The following is a 16,474-nucleotide window of genomic DNA, read 5'->3' as shown; positions in this document are numbered from 1 at the left end:
GGAGTTAAATACACTTTGCTGAGTATGTAAAGTGCTTTCGTTTCAAACGTGCAGCTAGGGGTGAAATCTGTAATCTTACCCTGCGCTGAGCTCCATAACCCTGGGTAGAAGGTGCGTCTTCATCCCCTTGAAGTTGAACACCTACAAATGTCACAACTATCAGTACAACTGATGCCTGGAGGCTGGAAGTAGGCCCAAGGCCTTGCAGGCCTTTCCTGATACTGTGAAGGAGTGAAATACACTGTATTGGGCATGTGAAGTGTTTTGCTTTAACACCTCCAGCAGGGGTGAAACCTGAAATCTTACCCTGCGCTGAGCTCCATGACCCTGGGTAGACAGTGTGACTTCATACCCTTGTAGCCTAACAACCCCAAATGACTTAGGTATCGGTAAAACTGGTGCCAGAAGGCTGGAAACACACCCAGGGCCTTGCAGGCCTAGCTCCGACACTGTAAAGGAGTTAAATGCACTTTGGTGTGTATGGTAAGTGTTCTATTTTCACACCTCCAGCCTGGGGTGAAACCTGAAATCTTACCCTGCGCGGAGCTCCATTACACTGGGTAGAAGGTGCGACTACATCCCCTTGAAGCTGAACACCTCCAAATGTCACAAGTTTTAAAAACACAGGTGCCTGGAGGCTGGAAACAGGCAAAAGGCCTTGTTTTGATACTGTAAAGGAGTGAAGTACACTTTATTGAGCATGTGAAGTGTTGTGCTTTATCAGCTCCAGCAAGAGGAATAACCTGAAATCTTACCCTGCGCTGAGCTCCTTAACCCTGGGTAGAAGGTGTGACTACTTCCCCTTGAAGCTTAACACCACTAAATGTCACAGGTATCAGTACAATTGGTGCCTGGATGCTGTAAGTAGTCCCAATGCCTTGCAGGACTTTTCCTGTAACTGCAAAGTAGTTAAATACACTTTGCTGAGTATATGAAGTGCTTTGTTTTCAAACCTCCAGCTAGGGGTGTAATATGGAATCTTAATCTGCGCGGAGCTCCATAACCCTGGGTAGAAGGTACAACTTCATCCCCTTGAAGCTTAACACCTCCAAATGTCCCAAGTTTCAGTAAAACTGGTGCCTGGATGCTGTAAGTAGGCCCAAGGCCTTGCAGGCCTTTTCCTGGAACTGCAGAGGAGTTAAATACACTTTGTTGAGTATATGAAGTGCTTTGTTTTCAAACCTCCAGCTAGGGGTGTAATCTGGAATCTTACCCTGCGCGGAGCTCCACAACCCTGGGTAGAAGGTACAACTTCTTCCCCTTGAACCTTAACACCTCCAAATGTCGCAAGATTCACTAAAACTGCTGCCTGGAGACTAGAGGTAGGCCCAAGGCCTTGCAGACCTTTCCCTGTAACTGTAAAGGGGTTAAATACACTCTGTGGTGTCTGAGATGTGTTGGTTATTCACACATGCAGGCAGGGGTGATACCTGAAATCTTACCCTGCGCGGAGCTCCATAACCCTGGGTAGAAGGTACAACTTCATACCCTTTGAAAGTTAACACCTCCAAATGTCACAAGAATCAGTAAAACTGGTGCCTGGATGCTGTAAGTAGTCCCAATGCCTTGCAGGACTTTTCCTGTAACTGCAAAGTAGTTAAATACACTTTGCTGAGTATATGAAGTGCTTTGTTTTCAAACCTCCAGCTAGGGGTGTAATATGGAATCTTAATCTGCGCGGAGCTCCATAACCCTGGGTAGAAGGTACAACTTCATCCCCTTGAAGCTTAACACCTCCAAATGTCCCAAGTTTCAGTAAAACTGGTGCCTGGATGCTGTAAGTAGGCCCAAGGCCTTGCAGGCCTTTTCCTGGAACTGCAGAGGAGTTAAATACACTTTGTTGAGTATATGAAGTGCTTTGTTTTCAAACCTCCAGCTAGGGGTGTAATCTGGAATCTTACCCTGCGCGGAGCTCCACAACCCTGGGTAGAAGGTACAACTTCTTCCCCTTGAACCTTAACACCTCCAAATGTCGCAAGATTCACTAAAACTGCTGCCTGGAGACTAGAGGTAGGCCCAAGGCCTTGCAGACCTTTCCCTGTAACTGTAAAGGGGTTAAATACACTCTGTGGTGTCTGAGATGTGTTGGTTATTCACACATCCAGGCAGGGGTGATACCTGAAATCTTACCCTGCGCGGAGCTCCATAACCCTGGGTAGAAGGTACAACTTCATACCCTTTGAAAGTTAACACCTCCAAATGTCACAAGTATCAGTAAAACTGGTGCCTGGATGCTGTAAGTAGGCCCAAGGCCTTGCAGGCCTTTTCCAGGAACTGCAGAGGAGTTAAATACACTTTGCTGAGTATATGAAGTGCTTTGTTTTCAAACCTCCAGCTAGGGGTGTAATCTGGAATCTTACCCTGCGCGGAGCTCCACAACCCTGGGTAGAAGGTACAACTTCATCCCCTTGAAGCTTAACACCTCCAAATGTCACAAGATTCATTAAAACTGCTGCCTGGAGGCTGGAGGTAGGCCCAAGGCCTTGCAGACCTTTCACTGTAACTGTAAAGGGGTTAAATACACTTTGTGGTGTCTGTAATGTGTTGGTTATTCACACATCCAGCTAGGGGTGACATCTGAAATCTTACCCTGCGCGGAGCTCCATAACCCTGGGTAGAAGGGACAACTTCATCCCCTTGAAGCTTAACACCTCCAAATGTCACAAGATTCATCAAAACTGGTGCCTGGATGCTGGAAGTAGGCCCAAGGCCTTGCAGGCCTTTTCCTGGACCTGCAAAAGAGATAAATACACTGTGCTGAGTATGTAAAGTGCTTTATTTTCAAACGTGCAGCTACGGGTTAAATCTGGAATCTTACCCGGTGCGGAGCTCCATAACTCTGGGTAGAAGGTACAACTTCATCCCCTTGAAGCTTAACACCTCCAAATGTCACAAGATTCATTAAAACTGCTGCCTGGAGGCTTGAGGTAGGCCCAAGGCCTTGCAGACCTTTCCCTCTAACTGTAAAGGGGTTAAATAAACTTTGTGTTGTCTGAGATGTGTTGGTTATTCACACATCCAGGCAGGGGTGATACCTAAAATCTTACCCTGCGCGGAGCTCCATAACCCTGGGTAGAAGGTACAACTTCATACCCTTTGAAGGTTAACACCTCCAAATGTCACAAGTATCAGTACAACTGGTGCCTGGATGCTGGAAGTAGGCCCAAGGCCTTGCAGGCCTTTTCCTGTTACTCTAAATGAGTTAAATACACTTTGCTGAGTATGTAAAGTGCTTTCTTTTCAAACGTGCAGCTAGGGGTGAAATCTGGAATCTTACCCTGCGCGGAGCTCCATAACCCTGGGTAGAAGGTACAACTTCATCCCCTTGAAGCTTAACACCTCCAAATGTCACAAGATTCATTAAAACTGCTGCCTGGAGGCTGGGGGTAGGCCCAAGGCCTTGCAGACCTTTCCCTGTAACTGTAAAGGGGTTAAATACACTCTGTGGTGTCTGAGATGTGTTGGTTATTCACACATCCAGGCAGGGGTGATACCTGAAATCTTACCCTGCGCGGAGCTCCATAACCCTGGGTAGAAGGGACAACTTCATCCCCTTGAAGCTTAACACCTCCAAATGTCACAAGATTCATCAAAACTGGTGCCTGGTTGCTGGAAGTAGGCCCAAGGCCTTGCAGGACTTTTCCTGTAACTGCAAAGTAGTTAAATACACTTTGCTGAGTATTTGAAGTGCTTTGTTTTCAAACATCCAGCTATGGGTGAAATCTGGAATCTTACCCTGCGCAGAGCTCCATAACCCTGGGCAAAAGGTACAACTTCATCCCCTTGAAGCTTAACACCTCCAAATGTCACAAGATTCATTAAAACTGCTGCCTGGAGGCTGGAGGTAGGCCCAAGGCCTTGCAGACCTTTCCCTGTAACTGTAAAGGGGTTAAATACACTCTGTGGTGTCTGAGATGTGTTGGTTATTCACACATCCAGGCAGGGGTGATACCTGAAATCTTACCCTGCGCGGAGCTCCATAACCCTGGGTAGAAGGTACAACTTCATACCCTTTGAAAGTTAACACCTCCAAATGTCACAAGTATCAGTAAAACTGGTGCCTGGATGCTGTAAGTAGGCCCAAGGCCTTGCAGGCCTTTTCCTGTTACTGCAAAGGAGTTAAATACACTTTGCTGAGTATGTAAAGTGCTTTCGTTTCAAACGTGCAGCTAGGGGTGAAATCTGTAATCTTACCCTGCGCTGAGCTCCATAACCCTGGGTAGAAGGTGCGTCTTCATCCCCTTGAAGTTGAACACCTACAAATGTCACAACTATCAGTACAACTGATGCCTGGAGGCTGGAAGTAGGCCCAAGGCCTTGCAGGCCTTTCCTGATACTGTGAAGGAGTGAAATACACTGTATTGGGCATGTGAAGTGTTTTGCTTTAACACCTCCAGCAGGGGTGAAACCTGAAATCTTACCCTGCGCTGAGCTCCATGACCCTGGGTAGACAGTGTGACTTCATACCCTTGTAGCCTAACAACCCCAAATGACTTAGGTATCGGTAAAACTGGTGCCAGAAGGCTGGAAACACACCCAGGGCCTTGCAGGCCTAGCTCCGACACTGTAAAGGAGTTAAATGCACTTTGGTGTGTATGGTAAGTGTTCTATTTTCACACCTCCAGCCTGGGGTGAAACCTGAAATCTTACCCTGCGCGGAGCTCCATTACACTGGGTAGAAGGTGCGACTACATCCCCTTGAAGCTGAACACCTCCAAATGTCACAAGTTTTAAAAACACAGGTGCCTGGAGGCTGGAAACAGGCAAAAGGCCTTGTTTTGATACTGTAAAGGAGTGAAGTACACTTTATTGAGCATGTGAAGTGTTGTGCTTTATCAGCTCCAGCAAGAGGAATAACCTGAAATCTTACCCTGCGCTGAGCTCCTTAACCCTGGGTAGAAGGTGTGACTACTTCCCCTTGAAGCTTAACACCACTAAATGTCACAGGTATCAGTACAATTGGTGCCTGGATGCTGTAAGTAGTCCCAATGCCTTGCAGGACTTTTCCTGTAACTGCAAAGTAGTTAAATACACTTTGCTGAGTATATGAAGTGCTTTGTTTTCAAACCTCCAGCTAGGGGTGTAATATGGAATCTTAATCTGCGCGGAGCTCCATAACCCTGGGTAGAAGGTACAACTTCATCCCCTTGAAGCTTAACACCTCCAAATGTCCCAAGTTTCAGTAAAACTGGTGCCTGGATGCTGTAAGTAGGCCCAAGGCCTTGCAGGCCTTTTCCTGGAACTGCAGAGGAGTTAAATACACTTTGTTGAGTATATGAAGTGCTTTGTTTTCAAACCTCCAGCTAGGGGTGTAATCTGGAATCTTACCCTGCGCGGAGCTCCACAACCCTGGGTAGAAGGTACAACTTCTTCCCCTTGAACCTTAACACCTCCAAATGTCGCAAGATTCACTAAAACTGCTGCCTGGAGACTAGAGGTAGGCCCAAGGCCTTGCAGACCTTTCCCTGTAACTGTAAAGGGGTTAAATACACTCTGTGGTGTCTGAGATGTGTTGGTTATTCACACATGCAGGCAGGGGTGATACCTGAAATCTTACCCTGCGCGGAGCTCCATAACCCTGGGTAGAAGGTACAACTTCATACCCTTTGAAAGTTAACACCTCCAAATGTCACAAGAATCAGTAAAACTGGTGCCTGGATGCTGTAAGTAGTCCCAATGCCTTGCAGGACTTTTCCTGTAACTGCAAAGTAGTTAAATACACTTTGCTGAGTATATGAAGTGCTTTGTTTTCAAACCTCCAGCTAGGGGTGTAATATGGAATCTTAATCTGCGCGGAGCTCCATAACCCTGGGTAGAAGGTACAACTTCATCCCCTTGAAGCTTAACACCTCCAAATGTCCCAAGTTTCAGTAAAACTGGTGCCTGGATGCTGTAAGTAGGCCCAAGGCCTTGCAGGCCTTTTCCTGGAACTGCAGAGGAGTTAAATACACTTTGTTGAGTATATGAAGTGCTTTGTTTTCAAACCTCCAGCTAGGGGTGTAATCTGGAATCTTACCCTGCGCGGAGCTCCACAACCCTGGGTAGAAGGTACAACTTCTTCCCCTTGAACCTTAACACCTCCAAATGTCGCAAGATTCACTAAAACTGCTGCCTGGAGACTAGAGGTAGGCCCAAGGCCTTGCAGACCTTTCCCTGTAACTGTAAAGGGGTTAAATACACTCTGTGGTGTCTGAGATGTGTTGGTTATTCACACATCCAGGCAGGGGTGATACCTGAAATCTTACCCTGCGCGGAGCTCCATAACCCTGGGTAGAAGGTACAACTTCATACCCTTTGAAAGTTAACACCTCCAAATGTCACAAGTATCAGTAAAACTGGTGCCTGGATGCTGTAAGTAGGCCCAAGGCCTTGCAGGCCTTTTCCAGGAACTGCAGAGGAGTTAAATACACTTTGCTGAGTATATGAAGTGCTTTGTTTTCAAACCTCCAGCTAGGGGTGTAATCTGGAATCTTACCCTGCGCGGAGCTCCACAACCCTGGGTAGAAGGTACAACTTCATCCCCTTGAAGCTTAACACCTCCAAATGTCACAAGATTCATTAAAACTGCTGCCTGGAGGCTGGAGGTAGGCCCAAGGCCTTGCAGACCTTTCACTGTAACTGTAAAGGGGTTAAATACACTTTGTGGTGTCTGTAATGTGTTGGTTATTCACACATCCAGCTAGGGGTGACATCTGAAATCTTACCCTGCGCGGAGCTCCATAACCCTGGGTAGAAGGGACAACTTCATCCCCTTGAAGCTTAACACCTCCAAATGTCACAAGATTCATCAAAACTGGTGCCTGGATGCTGGAAGTAGGCCCAAGGCCTTGCAGGCCTTTTCCTGGACCTGCAAAAGAGATAAATACACTGTGCTGAGTATGTAAAGTGCTTTATTTTCAAACGTGCAGCTACGGGTTAAATCTGGAATCTTACCCGGTGCGGAGCTCCATAACTCTGGGTAGAAGGTACAACTTCATCCCCTTGAAGCTTAACACCTCCAAATGTCACAAGATTCATTAAAACTGCTGCCTGGAGGCTTGAGGTAGGCCCAAGGCCTTGCAGACCTTTCCCTCTAACTGTAAAGGGGTTAAATAAACTTTGTGTTGTCTGAGATGTGTTGGTTATTCACACATCCAGGCAGGGGTGATACCTAAAATCTTACCCTGCGCGGAGCTCCATAACCCTGGGTAGAAGGTACAACTTCATACCCTTTGAAGGTTAACACCTCCAAATGTCACAAGTATCAGTACAACTGGTGCCTGGATGCTGGAAGTAGGCCCAAGGCCTTGCAGGCCTTTTCCTGTTACTCTAAATGAGTTAAATACACTTTGCTGAGTATGTAAAGTGCTTTCTTTTCAAACGTGCAGCTAGGGGTGAAATCTGGAATCTTACCCTGCGCGGAGCTCCATAACCCTGGGTAGAAGGTACAACTTCATCCCCTTGAAGCTTAACACCTCCAAATGTCACAAGATTCATTAAAACTGCTGCCTGGAGGCTGGGGGTAGGCCCAAGGCCTTGCAGACCTTTCCCTGTAACTGTAAAGGGGTTAAATACACTCTGTGGTGTCTGAGATGTGTTGGTTATTCACACATCCAGGCAGGGGTGATACCTGAAATCTTACCCTGCGCGGAGCTCCATAACCCTGGGTAGAAGGGACAACTTCATCCCCTTGAAGCTTAACACCTCCAAATGTCACAAGATTCATCAAAACTGGTGCCTGGTTGCTGGAAGTAGGCCCAAGGCCTTGCAGGACTTTTCCTGTAACTGCAAAGTAGTTAAATACACTTTGCTGAGTATTTGAAGTGCTTTGTTTTCAAACATCCAGCTATGGGTGAAATCTGGAATCTTACCCTGCGCAGAGCTCCATAACCCTGGGCAAAAGGTACAACTTCATCCCCTTGAAGCTTAACACCTCCAAATGTCACAAGATTCATTAAAACTGCTGCCTGGAGGCTGGAGGTAGGCCCAAGGCCTTGCAGACCTTTCCCTGTAACTGTAAAGGGGTTAAATACACTCTGTGGTGTCTGAGATGTGTTGGTTATTCACACATCCAGGCAGGGGTGATACCTGAAATCTTACCCTGCGCGGAGCTCCATAACCCTGGGTAGAAGGTACAACTTCATACCCTTTGAAAGTTAACACCTCCAAATGTCACAAGTATCAGTAAAACTGGTGCCTGGATGCTGTAAGTAGGCCCAAGGCCTTGCAGGCCTTTTCCTGGAACTGCAGAGGAGTTAAATACACTTTGCTGAGTATATGAAGTGCTTTGTTTTCAAACCTCCAGCTAGGGGTGTAATCTGGAATCTTACCCTGCGCGGAGCTCCACAACCCTGGGTAGAATGTACAACTTCATCCCCTTGAAGCTTAACACCTCCAAATGTCTCAAGATTCATCAAAACTGGTGCCTGGATGCTGGAAGTAGTCCCAATGCCTTGCAGGACTTTTCCTGTAACTGCAAAGTAGTTAAATACACTTTGCTGAGTATATGAAGTGCTTTGTTTTCAAACCTCCAGCTAGGGGTGTAATCTCGAATCTTACCCTGCGCGGAGCTCCATAACCCTGGGTAGAAGGTACAACTTCATCCCCTTGAAGCTTAACACCTCCAAATGTCACAAGATTCATTAAAACTGCTGCCTGGAGGCTGGAGGTAGGCCCAAGGCCTTGCAGACCTTTCCCTGTAACTGTAAAGGGGTTAAATACACTTTGTGGTGTCTGAGATGGGTTGGTTATTCACACATGCAGGCAGGGGTGATACCTGAAATCTTACCCTGCGCGGAGCTCCATAACCCTGGGTAGAAGGTACAACTTCATACCCTTTGAAAGTTAACACCTCCAAATGTCACAAGAATCAGTAAAACTGGTGCCTGGATGCTGTAAGTAGTCCCAATGCCTTGCAGGACTTTTCCTGTAACTGCAAAGTAGTTAAATACACTTTGCTGAGTATATGAAGTGCTTTGTTTTCAAACCTCCAGCTAGGGGTGTAATATGGAATCTTAATCTGCGCGGAGCTCCATAACCCTGGGTAGAAGGTACAACTTCATCCCCTTGAAGCTTAACACCTCCAAATGTCCCAAGTTTCAGTAAAACTGGTGCCTGGATGCTGTAAGTAGGCCCAAGGCCTTGCAGGCCTTTTCCTGGAACTGCAGAGGAGTTAAATACACTTTGTTGAGTATATGAAGTGCTTTGTTTTCAAACCTCCAGCTAGGGGTGTAATCTGGAATCTTACCCTGCGCGGAGCTCCACAACCCTGGGTAGAAGGTACAACTTCTTCCCCTTGAACCTTAACACCTCCAAATGTCGCAAGATTCACTAAAACTGCTGCCTGGAGACTAGAGGTAGGCCCAAGGCCTTGCAGACCTTTCCCTGTAACTGTAAAGGGGTTAAATACACTCTGTGGTGTCTGAGATGTGTTGGTTATTCACACATCCAGGCAGGGGTGATACCTGAAATCTTACCCTGCGCGGAGCTCCATAACCCTGGGTAGAAGGTACAACTTCATACCCTTTGAAAGTTAACACCTCCAAATGTCACAAGTATCAGTAAAACTGGTGCCTGGATGCTGTAAGTAGGCCCAAGGCCTTGCAGGCCTTTTCCAGGAACTGCAGAGGAGTTAAATACACTTTGCTGAGTATATGAAGTGCTTTGTTTTCAAACCTCCAGCTAAGGGTGTAATCTGGAATCTTACCCTGCGCGGAGCTCCACAACCCTGGGTAGAAGGTACAACTTCATCCCCTTGAAGCTTAACACCTCCAAATGTCACAAGATTCATTAAAACTGCTGCCTGGAGGCTGGAGGTAGGCCCAAGGCCTTGCAGACCTTTCCCTGTAACTGTAAAGGGGTTAAATACACTTTGTGGTGTCTGTAATGTGTTGGTTATTCACACATCCAGCTAGGGGTGACATCTGAAATCTTACCCTGCGCGGAGCTCCATAACCCTGGGTAGAAGGGACAACTTCATCCCCTTGAAGCTTAACACCTCCAAATGTCACAAGATTCATCAAAACTGGTGCCTGGATGCTGGAAGTAGGCCCAAGGCCTTGCAGGCCTTTTCCTGGACCTGCAAAGGAGATAAATACACTGTGCTGAGTATGTAAAGTGCTTTATTTTCAAACGTGCAGCTACGGGTAAAATCTGGAATCTTACCCGGTGCGGAGCTCCATAACTCTGGGTAGAAGGTACAACTTCATCCCCTTGAAGCTTAACACCTCCAAATGTCACAAGATTCATTAAAACTGCTGCCTGGAGGCTTGAGGTAGGCCCAAGGCCTTGCAGACCTTTCCCTCTAACTGTAAAGGGGTTAAATAAACTTTGTGTTGTCTGAGATGTGTTGGTTATTCACACATCCAGGCAGGGGTGATACCTAAAATCTTACCCTGCGCGGAGCTCCATAACCCTGGGTAGAAGGTACAACTTCATACCCTTTGAAGGTTAACACCTCCAAATGTCACAAGTATCAGTACAACTGGTGCCTGGATGCTGGAAGTAGGCCCAAGGCCTTGCAGGCCTTTTCCTGTTACTCTAAATGAGTTAAATACACTTTGCTGAGTATGTAAAGTGCTTTCTTTTCAAACGTGCAGCTAGGGGTGAAATCTGGAATCTTACCCTGCGCGGAGCTCCATAACCCTGGGTAGAAGGTACAACTTCATCCCCTTGAAGCTTAACACCTCCAAATGTCACAAGATTCATTAAAACTGCTGCCTGGAGGCTGGGGGTAGGCCCAAGGCCTTGCAGACCTTTCCCTGTAACTGTAAAGGGGTTAAATACACTCTGTGGTGTCTGAGATGTGTTGGTTATTCACACATCCAGGCAGGGGTGATACCTGAAATCTTACCCTGCGCGGAGCTCCATAACCCTGGGTAGAAGGGACAACTTCATCCCCTTGAAGCTTAACACCTCCAAATGTCACAAGATTCATCAAAACTGGTGCCTGGTTGCTGGAAGTAGGCCCAAGGCCTTGCAGGACTTTTCCTGTAACTGCAAAGTAGTTAAATACACTTTGCTGAGTATTTGAAGTGCTTTGTTTTCAAACATCCAGCTATGGGTGAAATCTGGAATCTTACCCTGCGCAGAGCTCCATAACCCTGGGCAAAAGGTACAACTTCATCCCCTTGAAGCTTAACACCTCCAAATGTCACAAGATTCATTAAAACTGCTGCCTGGAGGCTAGAGGTAAGCCCAAGGCCTTGCAGACCTTTCCCTGTAACTGTAAAGGGGATAAATACACTTTGTGGTGTCAGTAATGTGTTGGTTATTCACACATCCAGCTAGAGGTGACATCTGAAATCTTACCCTGCGCGGAGCTCCATAACCCTGGGTAGAAGGTACAACTTCATCCCCTTGAAGCTTAACACCTCCAAATGTCACAAGATTCATCAAAACTGGTGCCTGGATGCTGGAAGTAGTCCCAATGCCTTGCAGGACTTTTCCTGTAACTGCAAAGTAGTTAAATACACTTTGCTGAGTATATGAAGTGCTTTGTTTTCAAACCTCCAGCTAGGGGTGTAATCTGGAATCTTACCCTGCGCGGAGCTCCACAACCCTGGGTAGAAGGTACAACTTCATCCCCTTGAAGCTTAACACCTCCAAATGTCGCAAGATTCACTAAAACTGCTGCCTGGAGACTAGAGGTAGGCCCAAGGCCTTGCAGACCTTTCCCTGTAACTGTAAAGGGGTTAAATACACTCTGTGGTGTCTGAGATGTGTTGGTTATTCACACATCCAGGCAGGGGTGATACCTGAAATCTTACCCTGCGCGGAGCTCCATAACCCTGGGTAGAAGGTACAACTTCATACCCTTTGAAAGTTAACACCTCCAAATGTCACAAGTATCAGTAAAACTGGTGCCTGGATGCTGTAAGTAGGCCCAAGGCCTTGCAGGCCTTTTCCTGGAACTGCAGATGAGTTAATTACACTTTGCTGAGTATATGAAGTGCTTGGTTTTCAAACCTCCAGCTAGGGGTGTAATCTGGAATCTTACCCTGCGCGGAGCTCCACAACCCTGGGTAGAAGGTACAACTTCATCCCCTTGAAGCTTAACACCTCCAAATGTCTCAAGATTCATCAAAACTGGTGCCTGGATGCTGGAAGTAGCCCCAAGGCCTTGCAGGACTTTTCCTGTAACTGCAAAGTAGTTAAATACACTTTGCTGAGTATTTGAAGTGCTTTGTTTTCAAACATCCAGCTATGGGTGAAATCTGGAATCTTACCCTGCGCAGAGCTCCATAACCCTGGGCAAAAGGTACAACTTCATCCCCTTGAAGCTTAACACCTCCAAATGTCACAAGATTCATTAAAACTGCTGCCTGGAGGCTAGAGGTAAGCCCAAGGCCTTGCAGACCTTTCCCTGTAACTGTAAAGGGGATAAATACACTTTGTGGTGTCTGTAATGTGTTGGTTATTCACACATCCAGCTAGGGGTGACATCTGAAATCTTACCCTGCGCGGAGCTCCAAAACCCTGGGTAGAAGGGACAACTTCATCCCCTTGAAGCTTAACACCTCCAAATGTCACAAGATTCATCAAAACTGGTGCCTGGTTGCTGGAAGTAGCCCCAAGGCCTTGCAGGACTTTTCCTGTAACTGCAAAGTAGTTAAATACACTTTGCTGAGTATTTGAAGTGCTTTGTTTTCAAACATCCAGCTATGGGTGAAATCTGGAATCTTACCCTGCGCAGAGCTCCATAACCCTGGGCAAAAGGTACAACTTCATCCCCTTGAAGCTTAACACCTCCAAATGTCACAAGATTCATTAAAACTGCTGCCTGGAGGCTAGAGGTAAGCCCAAGGCCTTGCAGACCTTTCCCTGTAACTGTAAAGGGGATAAATACACTTTGTGGTGTCAGTAATGTGTTGGTTATTCACACATCCAGCTAGAGGTGACATCTGAAATCTTACCCTGCGCGGAGCTCCATAACCCTGGGTAGAAGGTACAACTTCATCCCCTTGAAGCTTAACACCTCCAAATGTCACAAGATTCATCAAAACTGGTGCCTGGATGCTGGAAGTAGTCCCAATGCCTTGCAGGACTTTTCCTGTAACTGCAAAGTAGTTAAATACACTTTGCTGAGTATATGAAGTGCTTTGTTTTCAAACCTCCAGCTAGGGGTGTAATCTCGAATCTTACCCTGCGCGGAGCTCCATAACCCTGGGTAGAAGGTACAACTTCATCCCCTTGAAGCTTAACACCTCCAAATGTCACAAGATTCAGTAAAACTGGTGCCTGGATGCTGTAAGTAGGCCCAAGGCCTTGCAGGCCTTTTCCTGGAACTGCAGAGGAGTTAAATACACTTTGTTGAGTATATGAAGTGCTTTGTTTTCAAACCTCCAGCTAGGGGTGTAATCTCGAATCTTACCCTGCGCGGAGCTCCATAACCCTGGGTAGAAGGTACAACTTCATCCCCTTGAAGCTTAACACCTCCTAATGTCACAAGATTCATTAAAACTGCTGCCGGGAGGCTGGAGGTAGGCCCAAGGCCTTGCAGACCTTTCCCTGTAACTGTACAGGGGTTAAATACACTCTGTTGTGTATGTGATTTGTTGGGTTTTCACACATCTAGGCAGGCAAGCATCACAAAAACAGGTGGCTGGAGACAGGCCCAAGGCCTTGTCCTGATGCTATAAAGGGGTGAAATACACTTTGACCATGTAAAGTGTTTTCTTATCAAACCTCCAGCCAGGGGTATAACCCGAAATCTTACCCTGCGCGGAGCTCCATAGCCAAGGTTAGTAGGAGCAACTGTATCCCTTTGAAGATGAACTCAACCAAATGTTACAATTATCACTAAACAGGCCCACAGCCTTGTGCTGATACTGTAACAGGGGTGAATCTCACCCTGCGCGGAGCTCCATAGCCCTGTGTAGAAATAGCCACTTTGTGCCTGCAGGCTAGAAATGGGCTTGGGACACTGAAGGCTAGAATCTGATAATGTAAAATACCTTTTGAATGAAGGTATTTTTTTTTTGGCAGACCTCCAGCTAAGGGGGAAAACCGGAAATGTTACCCGAATCGGAGCTCACCAGCCCTGGGTAGGAAAAGTGACTTTGTCCCCTTGAACCTAAAGAGTTGGTATAAAATCAATTTAAAAAAAAAAGTGTATATATAGTTTTTTTTTGCTTACCTCCAGCTAAGGGGGAAAACCGGAAATGTTACCCGAATCGGAGCTCCATAGCCTCGGGTAGAAACAGTGACTTTGTCCCCTTGAACCTAGAGAGTTAAAAAAAAAAAAAAAATGTTTATATATAGTAAAAAAAATACAATACAATAGAAATATGTGTTTGTAGGTTTTTTTTTTTTTTTTTTGGGCCGACCTCCAGCTAAGGGGGGAAACCGGAAATGTTACCCGAATCGGAGCTCACCAGCCCTGGGTAGGAAAAGTGACTTTGTCCCCTTGAACCTGAAGAGTTAGTATACAATGAATTAAACAAAAAAAATTGTATATATCGTTTTTTTTTCTGTTTTGCTTACCTCCAGCAAGGGGGAAAACCGAAAATTTTACCCGAATCGGAGCTCCCCAGCCCTGGGTAGAAGTAGTGCCATTGTCCCCTTGAACCAAACTGTCCACACAGAAAAAAACTGAAACGGGTGCTTAAAGACCCACAGGGACCCGTAAACGGTCATGCTGGTTCGCCGCAAGAATCAGGATGCCACAGCCTCTTCCTATGGGCCTGCATGGGAACTCGACTTCATCGACCATTAAGCCCCCACGCAGAGCCCTGGACTGGGGACCTAAGGCGTGTGTAGACCGCCCCAGGGTCCCGTTATCCTGGGGCGACGAAACTCGGGAGATAAGGCAGGTTTAGCCCTGCCCAGGGGCCCGCCGTCTTGGAGGCCTGGACTGGGGGACCTATGCCGACTATTAAGCCCCCACGCAGTGGGGGCTTACAGAGCCTGGGCAGGAGACAAAGTTGGAGTTAGCGCGGCCGTTCCGCCGCCCGGCCATCTGGTCGCCAGGCTCACTGGGCCATCTGGTCACTGCACAACGGTGCGACCAGATGGCCCACTGAGCCATGCGACCAGATGGCCGATCGGCGGAACCGCCGCGTTAACCCCAACTTTGTCTCCCGCTCTGGTGCTGTAACCCCCCACTACGTGGGGGCTTAATAGTCGGCATAGGTCCCCCAGTCCAGGCCTCCAAGACGGCGGGCCCCTGGGCAGGGCTAAACCTGCCTTATCTCCCGAGTTTCGTCGCCCCAGGATAACGGGACCCTGGGGCGGTCTACACACGCCTTAGGTCCCCAGTCCAGGGCTCCATGACGGTGGGCCCCTGAACCGGGCTGAACCCGCCTTAGGTTACCAGTTCAGGGCTCCATGGTGGCGGTCCCCGGGGCCGGGCTAAGCACGCCTTATCTCTCCGGTTTCGGGGCCAAGGACAACGGGACCCTGGGGCGGGCTAAACACGCCTTATGGTCCCCAGTCCAGGGCTCCATGATGGCGGGCCCCTGGGCAGGGATAAACACGCCTTAGGTCCCCAGTCCAGGGCTCCATGATGGCGGAGCCCTGTGCCGTGCTAAACCTGCCTTATCTACCCAGTTTCGGGCCTCAGGATAAAGAGACCCTGGGGCGGGCTACACACGCCTTAGGTCCCCAGTCCATGGCTCCATGATGTAGGTCCCCTGAACCCGCCTTAGGTTACCAGTTTAGGGCTCTACGGTGGCGGACCCTGGGCCGGGCTGAACCCGCCTTCCCGAGCAGAGTGGCTGCGGAGCAAATCCCCGGGTTCCCTCCATCCTCCCCTCCCGACCGAGTGGGGGCCTAGATAGGAGCCCTGCGCTGCGGGAATAATAGTTCATAGACCCAGCTCTCACAAGACATGGTGGTCGGCTCTTAAAAGAGCCTTTGGGTTGTTTTGTCTTTTTTTTCCGTGGGCAAGTAGAGTGTTTAACCGCCGAATCCGTAGAGGGTGCGGCCCTGGCGCTTCAGGGCATAGACCACATCCATGGCGGTGACGGTCTTCCTCTTGGCGTGCTCGGTGTAGGTGACGGCGTCCCGGATCACGTTCTCCAGGAAAACCTTCAGCACTCCGCGGGTCTCCTCGTAGATGAGGCCGGAGATGCGCTTGACTCCGCCACGGCGCGCCAGGCGGCGAATGGCCGGCTTGGTGATGCCCTGGATGTTGTCCCGGAGCACCTTGCGGTGCCTCTTGGCGCCGCCTTTGCCGAGCCCCTTCCCTCCTTTGCCGCGTCCAGACATGTTCTCCTCTCGGTGCTGTGAGCAGAAGTGATAGCTCCAGCCCCCGCACCGGCTGATTATATGGAGGAGCTGCGGACCTGCGAGGGAGTCCAAGCGCCCGCCCTGTGAGGCGGGAGAGCCCGGCCCCGGCCCGCCCTCTGCAGGGAGCGGGGGCTGGAGAGGCCGTTGCCGTTTGAAAAAGAGCGGGCTCCCAGCCCGCCTTTGTTATGGCGGGCTGGCTCAGCAGCTGCCGCCAGTGCACAGATCACAGTGAAACACACGCACACGCCTCCCTTCCCGGCCCCCA

The 16,474-nt window shown here is 48.4% G+C and overlaps 1 protein-coding gene across 1 annotated transcript; it reads right to left on the bottom strand.

Annotated features, from left to right (window-relative positions):
* Positions 1-15,875: 15,875 nt before the first annotated feature.
* Positions 15,876-16,227, bottom strand: LOC147663977 (histone H4). Its single transcript, XM_086950043.1, has one exon. It carries the CDS (start codon positions 16,186-16,188, stop codon positions 15,877-15,879), a length of 312 nt encoding a protein of 103 aa, XP_086806169.1. The 5' UTR covers positions 16,189-16,227; the 3' UTR covers position 15,876.
* Positions 16,228-16,474: the final 247 nt, after the last annotated feature.

This window comes from Lissotriton vulgaris, unplaced genomic scaffold, assembly GCF_964263255.1.
Source record: "Lissotriton vulgaris unplaced genomic scaffold, aLisVul1.2 SCAFFOLD_728, whole genome shotgun sequence".
NCBI classification, from domain to species: Eukaryota; Metazoa; Chordata; class Amphibia; order Caudata; family Salamandridae; genus Lissotriton; species Lissotriton vulgaris.
The sequence above is the reverse complement of the archived record's forward strand: the minus strand, read 5'-3'. Positions and strand labels throughout refer to the sequence as shown.